Consider the following 18,133-nt stretch of genomic DNA (forward strand, 5'->3'; position numbering starts at 1 on the left):
ACTTCCCTTTGCAAAGAATACCCAATCACATGCAAGGAAAATTAAAATAAAAACATAATTTTTGCTTGCAAATGATTGGATGATAGAAGTCAGCAGAGCTTGCCCTCATTTACGCAGCTCTATAGCAAATTCCCTAGCAACGTCCACTTAAAAAAAAAAATCACTGCATTTCAAACACATTTGTCTTCTTCAGGAGAATACAATCTCGATCCTTCTTGATCCTCTAAATATAAAGTCTATATGAACCATCATCTTCATGGCATCAAGCAAAGCATCCTCAAATCCTTAACCACTAAAGAGTGAGAATGAGGAATGCCAAAATTGCCACCACACGAATTGAATTTGTAAGTCCCAATAGTGGATACTATGCATTAGAACGTAGAGCCCATAAAATATTCAATGAGAAGGAACGCTATTCCTGTACACTCAACAAAGGCCAACCAGACAATGACATCTATGTGCTTTTAAGAAGGTTCTGTGCTACTTACTTTTTTGAACAATATATGGAGAGAAGAATGTGGGCACATTAGCATAGAGCGCTCTCTTTTTTTGTGAATTATTATGTTACTGTTTTTAAAAGTTTGTTTAAGCATTCAATTTCTAATTTTCAATCAAATATTGTGTTTCTTTTTCAGAAACAAATGAAATAATCACTAATGACAAGAGTGATTTTTTAAAAACCCTAACAAGAAATTCTGTTAATTATTTTCACCATCAATCAGAGTGCAATCAGTCCTTCTTCTATGGGCTGAAGAGAGCCCTTGAAATTTCCCCTGCTGATTCCATCATTTTGGTTTATAGTTCTGGTTCATTTGCAGATTTAGAATACATTAAAACTGAAGAATATAATTATGTTTATTCATTACTGGAGCAAAAGATGCCGCAAGTAAGAGCCGTGCATGCAAAATCTTACATCGTCTACGTATCTCTACTCCATAGCTTAACATTTTTTTTTTTTTACAGATTTATATTTTATCATACGCAGCATGGTATTGTAATGAAGGTGGCTCTGATTATATATTCAATACAATTCCATCACTTAGTTATGGAGGATTCTTTGACATGACATATGTTATGTATAGTAAGGTAAGATTCATATTAGAAGCCTAGGAAACTTACTGTATTATTGAAGGTAAAAACATTTTGATGATGAAGAAGATAGTGGGATCTATTTATAAAAAGAATTCTTTATGAATGTCTCATCGTTCACACAAATGAGTAATACCTGTAATGTTTGGGATACAATATGTGTGTAATGTCAGTTCTACATTTTGCCTTTTACTGGGTGAATGTAACTTTCAATTATCATTTGATCCTAAGAGGAAATAGCTATAAGAACATTCAACTATGAGAGTTTCCATTCACCAATAGAGAAAATTGCCTAATGGTATATGCTAAGAACATTCGACCAGCAGGGGAAATAATATCAGGGTGACCTCTGCACTGTGTACAATCTATGGAGAATCCTGTGTAAATAACTGAACAAATATGTGCTCTGCCAAGTGAATCTCCAGCTGCAGTGTGAATCAAAACATTTAGCAGTGGTATTGTTATCAATACCAAATGTGACAGATTCAACCTGATGATTCGCCAATGACTCAACCTCACCTGACATACTTAGCTGTCGGCTGGGGATTTCTGATTTACAGGTGAATGTAAACAAACAGTGGGTATACTGTAAAAAACTGCTTTAGTTCTGGTATGGATTTTAAAGGCGACCCACAAAAAAAAGACACCATGGGGTCCCCCCAAAATTCATTCCAGATTTTGATGAGGACAAGGGTTTCTCCCTCACAACCATGTCCCAGTGGTTGTAACGGTCTGCAGGTGGTGCGCTTATCACAATCCAGAGGCCCCCTTTAAAATTGGGGGCCCATATATACCACCCCTTCACACAAGAATAAGTAAGGAGTACATGGTACCCCTACTTATTCTTAAAAAGTCAATAGTTAAGAAATACTAAATAATTTTGATAAGTCGTTTCACCACTTGACCTCTCGAAGATTTATCCCTTCATGACCAGGTCATTTTTTTGCTATACGGCACTGTGTTATTGTAACTGACAATTGCACGGTCATGCAACGCTGTACACAAATTAAATTCATATCATATTTTTCCCAGAAATAGAGCTTTCTTTTAGTTTTATTTGATCACCACTGGGTTTTTTATTTTTTGCACTATATATGTAAAAAGACCAAAAAATGTGAAAAAAACAACAACAAAGTTACTTACCGGTAACATCCTTTTCCAGGAGTCTTTCAGGACAGCCACCATAGAGAGACCCTGGCTCCTCCCCTCTTAGGAAACACGCCTTCAATTTCACAATTCAAAAAGTCTCATCCTCCTGCCGTCCCCTCAGTTCTTCCAGAGTACCTCCGGCCAACTGGGGAGACACAAACAAACAAAATTTTAATCTTACCTGACGGTCTCATGTGACTAGTTCCCAAAGATATCCAAAAACCTGGGTGGGAATCGGTGCTGTCCTGAAAGACTCCTGGAAAAGGATGTTATCGGTAAGTAACTCAGTTTTTTCCAAGTCCGTCTTTCAGGACAGCCACCTTAGAGAGGATAAACGAGCACCTTATCTTAGGGTGGGACTACTGCCTGCAGCACTTTATGACCGAAGGCTTGGTTCTTGGCTGACAGAAGATCCAATCTGTAGTGCTTCATGAACGTAGAAAAACTGGACCATTTCACAGCTCTACAAATCTTTTCTGGAGAAGCACCAGCCCACTCTGCCTGAGAAGTCGCCGCTGCCCTAGTTGAGTGTGCCCTGATCCCAACTGGGGATTCTAACCCCCCTGTCACGTAAGCCTGCCCAATGGCCAACCTTAACCATCTGGCTATTGCATGTTTAGAGGCTCTGGAAACCTTCCTGGCCCCAGAAAATAATACAAAAATTGAATCAGGCTTCCTGAACTGACTTGTGCAATCTAAATAATGAAGGACACATCTTATAACATCCAATCTATGAAAAATGTGTTCCTGTTCTCTCACAGGATTTGGACAGAAAAGCAGCACAATCTCCTGGTTTCTATGAAAACCAGAGGCTACCTTTGGTAAAAAGGCCGGATCCGTCTTAAAAATCAAACGGTCTGGAAAAACCTGAAAAAAGGGTGCCCTAACAGAAAGGGCTTCGAGTTCACTCACTCTCCTTGCCGTAGAGATTGCCACCAAAAGCACAGTTTTGAGAGTGATCATTCTTAACGTTCAAGATTCCAATGGCTCAAAAGGTTCTCCTGTGAGAACCTGTAAAACTAATGAAAGATCCCATACTGGGAAGGGGGAATTTCTGACAGGTCTCTGCCTACTTAAGGCTCTAAAGAACCTCACTATCCAAGGGTCTGTTGCTAGATGCCTTTCCAGAAATATGCTCAAAGCGGATACCTGACCCTTCAAGGTTCCAAGGGCTAGGCCTTTATCTGCCCCTGCCTGCAGGAACTCTAGAACGGCTACAGAGCTGCGCAAATCAAAAGAGTTCTCTGAGCACCAGCTATTGAACCGCTTCCAAACCTTCAATTAAATGGCCTGTGTTTCCTTTTTCCTTTTCCTTTCCTTTCCTTTTTTTTGCCTTTGTTTCCGTTTCCCATAAGGATCTGCTCCTGGTACCCCCCTGCCTGTTGAACACTCTACAGACGTCTATTCCTTAGGCCGCGTACACACGCGGGGACTGTTCGCTCAACTTTGTTCGTCAAACAGTTTGACAAACAGTCCGCTCAAAATTAGCATGAACGGACTTGACTACACACGACGAACGAACAGTCCGCTGAAACCTAGCGCGATGACGTATACAGCACGTACGACGGGACGAGAAATTCGACGTCCAATACACTGCAATGCAACCTTCGCCGTGAAAATCCTTTCTGAGCATGCGCGCAACTTAGTTTGTCGAACAAGCCTACACACGAGGGGACTGTCCGCTGAAACCAAGTTTCGGCGGACAGTTTTTCGGAAATTCCGAAAAACTTGGTTCAGCAGACTGTTCGCTGAAACAGTCCGCTGAAGCCCACACACGAGCGGACTGTCCATTGAAACACTGTTCAGCGGACAAAGTTGAGCGAACAGTCCGCCCGTGTGTACGCGGCCTTAGACTGAGGTGTAGATGAAGGCCGATTCTCTCCAATCACAGAACATTATTTATCCTTTGTATTCTCAGGCCACACCCCCAAGAACTCTTAAACTTAAACCAATGATTAGTCATGAGAGAAAAGAAATCTGGGAAAACATTAATCTGTCGTGGAATAATAGCAACATGACTACAAATCTATTAGCTGGTGTTATACACCAGCATACACACGGTCGGACAAAGTTGTCGGAAAATCCGATCATGTGGTTTCTTTGATTATTTTTTTACCTTGCCATATTTTATAACAGTATTATTTCAAGGAAAATGCATTAAAAAATAGTAACAAAAAATTAAGAGAAAAAAGCCCAGAAGGAAAAACAGACACACAAACACATATAATGTATAACATAATATGATATCATATAATATACTAGGATTTAGAATAGAATACAAAATAGTGTGTGTGTGTTTTTCTTTTTGCTACTATTTTTTGCATTTCTCTTGCTGTGAATTAATCACACTGCGATAAAATATGCCAAAAATAAGGGACACATTTTTACCTAAAACTAACCTTCAAGTGGTTGTAAAGGCAGAAGGTGCATTAAGATAAAAAGCCTTCTGTGTGAATTGTCCGACCGGACTCGCACATGATGTCCCTGAAGTTCCCTCTGAAAGGCCCTGAGTGCCAGATATACTGCTCTCAGCTCCCTCCAATTCGAGGATCTCTTTGACTCCCTCCTCTCCCAGGTACCTTGTACCAAACAGGAGTCTAGGTGCGCACCCCAGCCTGAGCCGCTTGCATCGGTTGTAACCACCCTGGATACTGGTAAAATCCACTCCAGACCTTGCGACAAATGTGCCCCCTTTCTCCACCACCAAAGGGACCTCTTGACCTGAGTTGGAACCGAAACCAGAGAGTCCAAAGACTCCTGGCTGTGGTCCCAAACCCTCAAAGATGAATAGTTGCAGAGGACGGAAATGTAACCCTGCCCTCTGAACTTCTGGGAGCATGGATGTCAGCAAGCCCAAGGCCGACATGACCTTCCTCACTGAGATCTGACGGCTGCCCTGGAAAAACAACAATGCTTTGTCTACCTTTTGGATTTTCTCTAAGGGAAGGAAGACTTTTTGATCTGTTGAGTCCAACACATACCCCAGGAAAGTGACCCTTTGGGATGGAACTAAGTTGGACTTCTCCAGGTTCAGAAGCCACACCAGGCTCACTAACAAGTCTTTTGCTATCTGTAGATCCAGAATCAATTGCTCCGGAGAAGGGGCAAACAGGAGAAGATCATCGATATACGCGATCACCGAGATTCCCCTGAGACGCAGGAATGCCAGAACTTCTACCATCACTTTGGTGAAGATACGGGGCGAAGAGGGTAGCGCAAAGGGAAGTGCTTTGAACTGGAGGTGTAGCACCCCTACCAAGGTTTTTAGTTTTTTTCACATCAAAAGCGTTTATTGAGTTAAAGGAAAGGCATACAATAGTACAACTGAGAACAACCATAAGTAAATACAGTTAACATAGTACAGTGCTATACCCCAACTCTTCTCAATATTCGTACTATTAAATAATGCAGTGTATATCACAGGGGGCATTAAGGTCAATGAGATGTTGAATATTTTAACCAAATCGTAAAAAACAAAGCCAAAAGGTTCACGACATTCAGGTGTACTGTGTCAATATTTTGACAATATCCACAGTTGAGGTCTAAGAGTGCACACAAGGAAGAAAACAAGAACGAATAATGAAACTAAAGAAATAAGGAAAGGGTAGGATAAGAATGTCCGATTTAGCCTCTTATAGTTCAGTTGTCTCTTTGAAGCTGAGCATATTTTGTAGAATACCGGAACACTATCCATGGTGTCCAAGTAGCATGAAATTTTTCCACTGATTCAGTGGCTTGAGCCACTGTTTCTTCCATAGTATATGTCTCAGACACTCTGTTCAACCATTCAAACACCGTTGGGGCTCTGGGGGACCGCCAGTGCAGCGGCACCAGCGTCTTGGCTGCATTGAGAAGGTGTTTAAGCAGAGAATGTTTGTATCTCATCAGGGGGGCGTCAGCAATGTGAAGGAGACAGCAAGCCGCATCTAATGTGATCGAGGTATCTGTAATTTGTGTGATCAAATTTCTCACTTCTTCCCAAAAGTGCACCAAATATGCATGAGTGTACCCACCTCTCCTTGGCATCTCCAACACATTTCTGGGACTTGAGGGAACCATCTATGCAGTTTGTCCGGAGTGTGGTACCAATGCGTCAGCAGTTTATAGCACGTTTCCTGTGTTTTTGTGCTAATAGAGCACTTGTGAGCCAGTGCACATGCGTTCCCCCATTGAGAATCCGTAATGTTCCTCTGGAGTCCCCGAGCCCATTTGCTCCTGAATTTATCATCCTCATGCCCAGTCATCCTCTGTAGCCACCTGTAGGCCACTGAGGTCGCTTTATGTAATCTCTCGCCAGACGCACAGACTTCCTCCAAATCAGTCATCTGTCTAATGAAGTGTCGTTTGTGTTTTGGGGAGGTAACAAAGCTCCTGATCTGGAAGTAATTCCATAGGGGAAACAATGGTTCCCCCCAGTCTCTTCTAAGGGTCTCTAAGTCTTTCATTTTGCCTCGAGAAAAGCAATCTTTTACCAGTCTTGGGGCGGCAGAGTCTGTGTCATGAAAAAGGGCGTTCTCTATACCTGGAGTAAAGTCGGAATTATCTTGGAGCGGTGTTAAAGGACTGAGGGGGGTAATCACAGCGAACCGTTTCGAGTTTGCGTGTAGTACTGTTAGCGTAGTCTCCGTCAGGGGGTTCAAGCTAATCATGCTCTTGAGACTACTCAAAGTAATCCACGGGGAAAAGCGCAATCTGTTTTCTGTTAGCATATCTTCCAATCTTACCCAGTCCTTGTCCGCCCCGTGACAGTGCCAGTCAATTACCCTAGTAATTTGTGCTGCTAACTGGTATTTCTTGAAGTCAGGCAACCCCATCCCCCCTTCAACCTTGGGTTTCGTCAATAAGGCATATTTGATCCTCGCTCTCCCATTCTTCCATAGGAAACCTAGGGCCAAGGAATTTAGTTTGTGAAAGAAACTTCTGGGGATATGAATTGGTAACGCTCTAAACAAGTAGATCAGCCTAGGCAACACCGACATTTTCAGGATTGCCGCACGTCTGAACCAAGAGAACAACCCCGCACTCCAGGATCGCAGGTCACCTTCTATCGTTTTCAGTAGTGGGGAGAAGTTGTGTTCGAAAACTCTTTTGGTGTCTGGGGATACCCAAACCCCCAGGTACTTAAGTGCCATAGCCTCCCATTTGAAGGGGCAATTTTGCTTGGTTCTATTTAATTCCTCCAGGGTTAGATCAATACTCAAGGCCTCAGACTTGGAATAATTAATTTTTAGATTAGACATGTAACCAAATTTAGTAAATGCTTTCAATAAATTGGGAATCGTCGTGTGTGGGTCTGTCAAAAAAAACATCAGATCGTCAGCATAAGCCGCAACCTTAAACTCCCTGTTTCGCACTCCGAATCCCCTTATCGAGTCATCATTATTGATCGTTCTAATGAACGGTTCTAGGGATAAAATAAACAAAAGGGGTGACAAAGGGCAACCCTGTCTGGTTCCATTCGCAATGCTCACAGGTTCTGACAAGGAGCCGTTCACCCTCACTCTAGCAGTGGGATTTTGGTATATAGCAGAGATCCAGGTCATCATCCGTGTCTTCAACCCCACCTGTCTGCATGTGGCCGTCATGTAATCCCACACCACGCGATCGAAGGCCTTCTCCGCATCCATGGACAGGAGAAGGCCTCCGATCTTCCCCACACGGGCCGCCTGCGTCAGTAAAAGTGTTTTAATAATGTTGTCTTTGGCCTCTCTTCCTGGCATAAAGCCAACCTGTTCTGGACCCATCAACTCCGACAAAAGGGGGCTCAGTCTGTTGGCCAGTATCTTGGTTAATATTTTGAGGTCTAGATTTAGAAGAGAGATTGGCCTATAATTCGCACATGATGACAGATCTTTATTAGGTTTGGGTATCACCGCTATGTGGGCCGACAGAAACTCAGGGGGGACCTTCCGAGGCGAGGACAGGGAGTTCAAAGCCTTTCTTAGAGGGTTGGAGAGAACTTCCAAAAAAGTTTTATAATAGATGGCCGAATAGCCATCCGGCCCTGGGGATTTCCCCGTCTTTAAATCAGTTATTGCCCGTTTAATTTCATTGTCTGAAATCTGTGCGTCCAGGGATATTAAGTCTTGTTCTCCTAAAGAGGGGAGACCGCTCTCTCGTAGAAATTCTCCAATAATTTGTGATCTAATTCCCTCTAGGTCTTTGGGTCTATGTTGAGGGGGTAGATTATATAACCCAGTATAGTATTTGTGAAAATGGGCCGCAATGTCATCGTTATTCACATCTAGGGAGCCCTTCGCGTTACGTATGCCGTTTATGGTTTGGCTGGAATTATGTTCTTTCAGGGCTCTGGCTAACAGCCTACCTGCCTTATTTCCCCCTTTGTAATATATTTTTTTCTTAAAAAAGAGCATTCGCCTAGCTTTCATATGCAACAGGTCCAGAAATTGCTTCCTAGTATTCAGTAAGTCTGTGGCCGTTGTCTCGCATAACGTGCGCTTGTGGAGTGTTTCTAGTTTGCCTATCTTTTCAAGAAGGTCTTTCATCTCTTTCTCCCGTTCGCGTTTACGTCTTGCCCCTAGTTTGATTAGTACCCCTCTAATAGTACATTTGTGGGCTTCCCAGAGCACTAAAGGGTCTGTATCCGGTAGGTCGTTATTTGCGAAGAACTCCTTGAGAGCCGTCACGATCAGGGGTAAAGTCGTAGGGTCAGTCAAGAGGGAAGGGTTCAGTCACCAAGAGTTGTATGTCTGTCTCTGTCTATTGAGATCCAGGGAAATCGCTATGGGGGCATGATCAGAGATGGCCTGTGCACCGATTTTGGCTGCACTAACCACCGGCAGGTCACGTTGCGTCACAAATAAATAATCAATGCGGGAATATTTATTGTGTGGGATCGAATAGTACGTGTAATCTCTTCCCTCTGGATTAAGCAGGCGCCACGCGTCTACTAACTGTAGAGTTTGTAAAAGACGCTTGATTTTCTTCAAAATTTGGAAAGTGACACATGACCTCCCCGTGGAAGTGTCCGCCAGGGGATCTAGTGGAATATTAAAATCCCCTCCTAGAATGATACAGCCCGATGCGAAGCCCTGTGGTTCCCTCATCATGCGCCTACAAAATTGGAGATGATTCGTGTTGGGGAAATGGACATTGGCTAAAGTGAGGGGCCTGTCCCTGTAGGAGCCCTTCAGGAAGATGTATCGGCCCTCCGGATCCGACACCGTCTCTGATATTACAAAGGGGGTGTCTTTCCCCAGGAGGATCGAAACCCCCTTCGTCTTTGACAAAGCGTTCGTTGCATGAAAGGCTCTCGTGAAGAATTTATTTGTCAATCTATGCGCCTGGCGAGAAACAAAATGCGTCTCCTGTAGGAAGACACATTGTGGCCTACTCCTTTGCAGTTCTCTGAGCACTGCAGTTCTGTTTTCTGGGATGTTCAGTCCCTTCACATTGTGTGAAATTAGCGTGGGCATGTGGCCCAGTGCTGCGTAAGCCATTTGTTATCTATGTGACTCAGAATCACCCCAGAGTGGACAAGACAAACTCAACCCACAATGGTATAAAGTACGAGACAATTGGAGATCGGTAGTTATATAACCCTCAATAAGGCTATTACACTTCTTGGTAATGTATACCCGTGAAAAGCTTATAGAAGAAAAGAGGCGAATCAAATAGAGAGTGAAAAGAGAGAAAGAAGGAAAAAGAAAGAGAAGCAGGAGTGATAAGGGAAAGGTAGGGAAAAAAAGAAAGAAAAGAGGAAAAAGAAAAGAAAAAAAAAGGGGAGAGGAGTAAGGTAGGGTGAGGTGTAGGAGGGAATGATAGATAGGGACAGCCAAAAGGAGAAGACTGTCCCCAGTTAGTAAACAACGTATTATAAAACCTCTGTCAGCTAAGCCCAACTAACAGGGTGGTGAATTAGCCTCCCTAAGGATCGGAGATATATCCGGTCCAGAGAGGCTTGGTAGGAGTGAGGGTCAGACCAGATAGCGTAGTGTGCTATCCACAGAGCTGACTTAAATTTGCGGCTATTAAGTCAACTAAACCAAAATGAAAAATACATCCAGTAAATAACCAGATAGTACAGGTACAATAATACCAACAAAACCTGTAAATGTCAACTAAAATTGCGCTGATATAGGGGAGAGAATCAGCCATTTATCTATCAAATATTAAAATAAGAAAATTGTCATCAAAACCAAACCTCTCATAAGGAGAGGCTCTACAGTGTAAGTTTAGCAGCCCAAAATAACAGGTCACTGAACACTTGGGTTTGCATTATAAGTTACCAAAAGAAAATTAGCATTGTGAGTTTTCACCCGGACCTCCTATAAAATCTAAGGCCTCTTGGTGCTACATGACCACTGCTCATAACATGAGTCCATCAGCAGAGATGGTCTCTTCCACGGTGGCCGTCATTGCATCAACAATAGCTTGCTTGGCATATAGCACCTGGGCCACCCTCTAAGCCCTTGTAAAAATAGAAAATAAACAAGAACCGAGATAAAGGAGCCAACAACTTTAAATCTGCAGTATCTCATTGAGGCCCCATTTCTTCAAAGGCATATGATATAGTTTCCCGAACTGTAGTAACACATATGGAATGGACATGTTTTGCCTTCTCTTAGGCCGTCAACAAAATCTAAGGCATCTTGGCGCTACATGTCCCCCTTCCTTGACATGAGTCCAGCTGCAAAGATGGACTCCGCTGCGGTGGCCATTATCACAGTAACAGTAGCTTGCCTGATAAAGAGCACTTGGTCCACTCTCGTAGCAAGTGTAAAAAATAAAAAAAACAAGAACCAAGATAAAGGAACCAATAACTTGAAATCTGCAGAGTCTCAATGAGGCCCCAATTCCTCAAAGGCATATGGCATAGTTGCCCGAATTAAAGTAACTTATACGGAGAATAAAGTAGTTCCCCAGGATCAGTGACGGAGCAGAAAACCTGAAAGTAAATTAGCTTGGGACCGCCTCCCTGGGCCTAGATGGTGTGGGTCTGACGTTAAGAGTCCCCAAAGAGGGATGGCCGCCTTTGTTGTTCCTCGACCGCTTCGACATGCGTTTCTCTGGTGTAGATAGAGGTGAGCTGGGAGGGGACCTGTTGCCCAGTGGCACTTGAAATTCTTGATACCAGTCCGGTAGGGACACCAAGTCAATATGCAGGGCATCGCAAAAATCTGGAAGATCTTGGGGGGTACGAAGAGAGATCTGCTTACTGCCATGCATGACTACCAGCGCGAAGGGGAAACGCCATGAATACCAGATCTCCCTTTCCCTGAGAGCATCCAGCAGGGGGCGCAGAGCTCTCCTGTTGCGTAAAGTGATTTGGGACAAGTCTTGAAAGAGCTTAATGGAGGCGCCGTTAAAAATTATGCGATCATTCCTCCTGGCTCTTCTCATTATATCCTCCTTGAGGGAAAAACTCTGGAGACAACATATAATGTCCCTGGGTGGAGCTGAATCCGGCCCTTTCGCCCTAAGCGCTCTGTGCGCACGAACGAATTCTATTGCAGTGTTCTCCTGCCGATCTAATAGGCTATTAAAAATTCTCTGCAATGCTGGGACAATCTGTTCTGGTTCTACCGATTCGGGTATCCCCCGCACCCTAATGTTGTTCCTCCTCCCCCGGTTGTCCAAGTCTTCTAAATGGCAGTTCATTTCAATAAAGTGGGATGAGTGTGCCTCTGCCACGGATTCCAAGGCCCGTAACTCCCTGTCTCTACGTTTCCCTGCTGCCTCTACTGTAGAGATCTTTTCTGTAAGGACAAGCAGGTTGGACTTCAAGTCCGTTATGGCAGCCGAGAATGTGGACTTGATGTCCGCTGCAAAGCCAGACATATTGTTAGGAACGTCTAGTATTGAGTCTGACTTGGTGGAAGGGGACCTCTCCTACGGCTCTGGTTCCGGTCTCTCTGGAATGGGGACAGGGAGACAGGAGCGCAGCGGGGTAGAAGAGTCCGGCCAGGTGCAGCAACCGGTGCTGGGTAGGTGAGGATCCTTGGAGCAGGAACTCTCAGTAGTATGGAAGAAACAAGGAGAAGGCTGCTGACTGTGGATCCTGGATGGATAAGGTCCGCTGGACGAGGAGGTAGCCGACTCAGGAGCAGGCAGGAATCAAGCAGAGGTGTCAGGTACAAGCAGGAGGTTCGGCAACAGGAAAACAGTCCAAGAAGGGTCAAACAAGCCGGGGTCGGAGCAGGAGAGGTCAGCAAGGTCAAACGGAGCCGGGTCAGGTATCAGATGAGTAGCAGACAGGTAACAGGTAACTTCAGGCACTAGCTGCAGACGAGACAGCACAGAACCACAACAACTGTGCCCTTAAAAAGGGCCACTGGCGCCAATCGAGCTAACGTACGCTCGTGCGTGCGTGCGCTGCGCGTACATACGATCGTCGTGCACCCGCGCGCGTCGGAAGGCGCTCGTGCCTACGACGACCCGCAACACGAACGCGTGTGCGCGCACGGAGAGCCGGTCGAATGGAACGGACGGATTCCTGACATTGCCCCCCCACAAGGGGCAACCTCCGGGTGCCCCTAGAGGCTTTCTTCTCCGGGTGAGCAGCAAAGAAAGCCTGGATCAGTCTATTGGCATGTACATTAGAAGCAGGTTCCCAAGAATTACTCTCTGGGCCATAGCCCTTCCATTTAATAAGAAACTGACCTTGTCCCCGTCGTCTTCTGAAATCCAGAACGGCCTCAACTTCAAATTCTTCATTGCCATCAACTAGCACAGGGTCAGGTGGTCTTGTTTCTCTACCAGGGAAGGGATCAGGTACAGCAGGCTTAAGAAGAGCTACGTGAAAAACTGGGTGAATTCTCATGGAATCAGGCAGGAGCAGTTCATAAGACACCTCATTGATCTTTCTCTTAACGGGAAATGGACCCAGAAACTTGGGTGCCAATTTCCTGGAGGGGCATGCTAACTTTAAATTAGAGGAAGACAGCCATACCTGGTCCCCGACTTGAAGGATTAGTTCTCCCCTTCTTCCTCGATCGAAGCTCCTCTTACTGTCAGCCTGAGCTTTGGTTATGACCTCCTGAAGCGTCCGATTATTCTGTTGCAGGAAGGATATCCTATCCTGGATCGCTGGAACCTGGGATTCTGTAGGAACATCGGGAAGAAAAGACAAATTAAAACCGTAGTTGGCAAAAAACGGGGACTGCCCAGTGGTGGCATGGCTGGCATTGTTATAGGCGAATTCCGCCAGAGGTAACAGGGGGACCCAATCGTCCTGGACAAAAGAAGAGAAGCATCTAAGATATTGCTCGAGGGTCTGATTGGTGCGCTCCGTTTGCCCGTTGGTCTGTGGGTGGTAGGCGGAGGACAGAGCCAGTTCAATTCTTAAAGATTCGCAAAGGGCTCGCCAGAAGCGGGAGGTGAACTGGACCCCTCTATCGGACACAATATTGATGGGTACCCCGTGGAGCCTGATTATTTCCTTAATAAAGACATGGGCAGTCTCGGTTGCAGAGGGGGTTCCCGCTAAGGGTAGGAAGTGGGCCATCTTGGTCAGACGGTCACAAACTACAAATATGGCAGTGCAGTTTTCAGAAGGGGGAAGTTCCACAATGAAGTCCATCGTGATCATCTGCCAAGGGCGGTCGGGTGCGGGAAGAGGTTTAAGCAGCCCCCAAGCCCTATTTCTGGGAACCTTATTCTGGCTGCATACGGGGCAGGTGTTTACATATTGCTTGCAAAATTCCCTCACGCCTGGCCACCAGAAGGAACGCTGTACTAGTTCTAAAGTCTTGCAGACACCAAAGTGCCCAGCGAGCGGGTGGTCATGACAGAGACCCAAGACCTTAATTCTCACGTCTTCAGGGACGAAGATCAAGTTGTCCTTCCAAAGCAGACCCTCCCTGGATGCTAGCGAGATTCCCGGGGGACCGGGAGAGGAGGAGGAGGCATTCTTGAGCAGAGTTACTAGATCTGGCTGGATGAGAAGAAAAGTATTAGCAGGGAGGATGGTATCCGGGGGTGTGGTGTCCTTAGGGCTGTCAAACATACGGGAAAGTGCATCAGGCTTAACGTTCTTAGATCCAGGACGATAAGTTATATGAAAACAGAACCGGGAGAAAAAGAGGGCCCAGCGAGCTTGCCGAGGTTTCAGGCGTTTTGCGGAGCGGAGGTACTCGAGGTTTTTGTGGTCCGTGTAGATGAGCACGGGGTGTACCGCCCCTTCGAGTAAATATCTCCATTCCTCCAAAGCGGACTTAATGGCAAGTAATTCCCGGTCGCCCACATCATAATTCCTTTCCGCTGGAGAGAGTTTTTGGGAAAAGAACCCTACGGGGTGCATCAGGTCGTCCACGCCAAGGCGCTGGGAGACTACCGCCCCTACTGCTATCTCAGAGGCGTCTACTTCTAGAATGTAAGGTCTGGATGGATCCGGGTGGCTGAGGATAGGAGCGGAGGTGAACAGGTCCTTAAGTCTCTTGAAGGCAGCCTGGGCTTCAGGACCCCAAAGAAAGCGTGTATTTTGCTTGGTAAGCTGGGTGATGGGGGAAATAATGGCAGAGAACCCTCTAATGAATTTTCTATAAAAATTAGCGAAGCCCACAAAGCGCTGGATGCCTTTCTTGTCAGTAGGGGCTGGCCATTCGAGGACAGCAGCGACCTTTTGCGGGTCCATCTTGATGCCTGCTGGGGAGATTTCGAGGCCGAGGAATTGGATCTCCTGCTGTTCAAATTTGCACTTCTCGGCTTTAGCATAGAGTCCATGTTCCCGGAGCCGAAGCAGAACTCTGCCGACGTGCCCCCGGTGCTGCTCCAGGGACCTGGAGAAGATCAGAATGTCATCAAGGTATACGATGACAAAGATATCCAAGAAATCACAGAAGACATCATTAATTAAATGTTGGAAGGTGGCTGGGGCATTACACAACCCGAAAGGCATTACCAGATACTCGTAGTGCCCAAAACGAGTTCGGAATGCGGTCTTCCATTCGTCACCTGCTCGTATGTGGACCAAGTTATAGGCACCTCTTAAGTCCAATTTAGTGAAGATGGTAGCTGACCTCAGCTTCTGGAAGAGCTCAGGAATCAGAGGTAGGGGGTAGCGATTTTTGATCGTAACCTTGTTCAATTCCCGATAGTCCACACAGGGTCGAAGAGATTGATCTTTTTTGGTAACAAAGAATATTCCAGCCCCGGCAGGAGATGTGGAATGACGAATGAACCCCTTTTGGAGATTCTCGGAAATGTAAGCCTTCAGGGCCTCTTGTTCCTTCTCGGATAAAGGGTAGACACGTCCAAACGGGATCTCAGCCCCAGGAAGGAGCTCAATGGGGCAATCATAGGGACGATGTGGGGGTAGGGAGTCAGCCCCCCGTTTACTGAAAACGTCCAGAAACTCATGGTAAGGTTCGGGGACAGATTGGCATAAGTCCAAGTCTGGGTCTAGGCAGAGGAGTGTTCTGGTGTGTATAGAAGCCCCAGGCAAGCAGTGGTCCCGGCAGTAAGGGGAGAGGAACTTCACCTCCCTTGAAGTCCAGTCGATGGAGGGATTATGGACCTGCAGCCACGGAATGCCCAGAATCACAGGGAAAAGTGGGGATGAGATGACATCCAGGAATAATAGTTCAGAATGTTGGCAGGGAGTAGAGGCGGATAGTGGAAGGGTCTCCTGGGTGACTCGGCCGGACTTAATCTGAGAACCATCGGCCAAAAAGATAGCAAGTCCATGAGTCTTTTTCTGTAGTGGAATCGAATGCAGGTCGGTGAAGGCGGAGTCGATGAAGCAGCCGCAGGCTCCGGAGTCAAGAATGGCATTAACGTGTATGGTTCTTCCCGGCAGCTGAAACGAGAGCAGAAGGACAACATGGAGAGGGTTGGAAGGTGGGTTAAAGGAACTGTGAGACACAGGTGAGAGGCACTTACGTGGCTTTACAGGACAGTTGGCCACATAGTGCCCGGGGCCGCCACAGTATAGGCACAAGTTCATTTGACGGCGGCGGGCTCGCTCTTCAGGAAGCAGAGAGGGTCGGAGTAGTCCAAGTTGCATCGGTTCCTCAGGAGCAGGAGGCACACTGGTAGGTCCTCTTTGAGGAGGCGGAGAGAAGAAGGGTGTGGGAGACGAGGTCCTAGCCGTCATCCAGGCAGGTCTCAGTGGTTGGGAAGAGCGTTCGGCCCTACGCTCGCGAAGTCTGCGGTCTATTTGGATGGCCAGAGCAATTAAGTCCTCCAAAGCGTCAGGAGTGGAGACACGAGCTAACTCATCCTTGAGGCTTTCAGACAGGCCCATACGGAATTGGTGTCTAAGGGCCGCCTCATTCCACAGGGTATCTGCGCTCCAGCGTCTAAAGTCAGAGACGTAGTCCTCAGCCGTCCTGCGGCCTTGCTGGAGCGCAGTTAATGCAGACTCTGCGGTGGTAGCCCGTTGGGGGTCATCGTAAAGTTGCGCCATCCCCTCGAAGAAGGTGGCGAGAGTCTGTATAAGGGGGCTGTCATTCTCCAAGAGATGGTGGGCCCAGGACTGAGGCTCTCCTTGCAGGAGAGAAATGACAAACCCCACCTTGGTGGCCTCCAGAGAGAAAGTCCTGGGCTGGAGGGCAAAGTAAAGCTGGCAAGCGTTGCGAAAAGCCCGGAACTTGGAGCGGTCCCCAGAAAATCTCTCAGGAGTGGGAACCCTAGGCTCAGGTGGGAGCATCATGACTGCTGAATGTGCAGCTGGCTGGACAGGAGGAGGCTGAGGTATGGCGTCAGATGATCCCGGAGTAGAGAGGTGCTGGACACGTTCCTCCAACCTGGAGTAGCCATCCTGAAGGGATTTCACGGCCTGGGTGAGGGCCGCAAGGTGGGAGCAAATCTCCTTCATGGCGGAGGTCCCTTCCGCAGACTCAGACATGGCTGTCTCGTACTGTTAGGAACGTCTAGTATTGAGTCTGACTTGGTGGAAGGGGACCTCTCCTACGGCTCTGGTTCCGGTCTCTCTGGAATGGGGACAGGGAGACAGGAGCGCAGCGGGGTAGAAGAGTCCGGCCAGGTGCAGCAACCGGTGCTGGGTAGGTGAGGATCCTTGGAGCAGGAACTCTCAGTAGTATGGAAGAAACAAGGAGAAGGCTGCTGACTGTGGATCCTGGATGGATAAGGTCCGCTGGACGAGGAGGTAGCCGACTTTTTTTTTTTTTTTTTTTTTTCACAAAGTTGTCACTAAATGATATATTGCTCACGCATGCCATGGGCATATGTGAAATGACACCCCAAAATAAATTCTGCTGCTTCTCCTGAGTACGGGGATACCACATATGTGGGACTTTTTGGGAGCCTAGCAGCGTACGGGGCCCCGAAAACCAAGCACCGCCTTCAGGCTTTCTAAGGGCGTTACAGTTTTGAAGGCCATAAAATGCCAAGATGGCACAACCCCCCCCCCCCCCCCAAATGACCCCATTTTAGAAAGTAGACACCCCTAAATTTAGGGGTACACTAGTGAGACTAGGTAATAAATGGCGGGTGCCCTGAAACTATAAAAAAATAACTAACCAACCAGCGTCACCTGTAACAGTTATATGGTGATCACTGGTGAAAGGGTTAACTAGGGGGCAATCAGGGGGCTTTATGCGGTAGTATATGGGGGTCCCTGGCGCTATAAAAAGCTGCGGCGAACCTAAATACCTACCTGCCTAACTAGCGTCACCTGTGACACTAATACAGCGATCAGAAAAACGATTGCTTATTAGGCTGGGTTCACACTGGAGCGATGCGGGAACGCCACGAATGCGCGGCGGGTTCCCGCATCGCATGCCTCCCGGCGGCAGTTCACACTGCCCTATGCGAACTGCTGGGAGTGTCAGTGAAATGTTAATGACACCCCCAGATCAGTTCGCATATCGCAGTGCGATCTGCAAACTTGGATAGCATGGTGTGAACACCCATGCGATCCGATTCTGCTGCGGACCAAAAAAAGGGTCCCGTGCGAGTTTGCGGCGGGTGC

The 18,133-nt window shown here is 46.7% G+C and overlaps 1 protein-coding gene across 2 annotated transcripts in view; it reads left to right on the forward strand.

The window, feature by feature from the left end:
- Nucleotides 1-18,133, forward strand: part of LOC144000353 (uromodulin-like) — a 206,572-nt gene that overhangs the window by 32,090 nt on the left and 156,349 nt on the right. For both annotated transcript variants that reach the window (XM_077494143.1, XM_077494144.1), the window contains exons 5-6: nt 636-886; nt 964-1,086. In XM_077494143.1, the coding sequence (XP_077350269.1) occupies nt 636-886; nt 964-1,086 (374 nt within the window). The remainder of the gene's footprint in view (nt 1-635; nt 887-963; nt 1,087-18,133) is intronic.

The sequence above is a fragment of the Lithobates pipiens genome, unplaced genomic scaffold (assembly GCF_037356315.1).
Source record: "Lithobates pipiens isolate NorthernLeopardFrog02 unplaced genomic scaffold, aLitPip1_a1.2 Scaffold_22, whole genome shotgun sequence".
Taxonomy (NCBI): domain Eukaryota; kingdom Metazoa; phylum Chordata; class Amphibia; order Anura; family Ranidae; genus Lithobates; species Lithobates pipiens.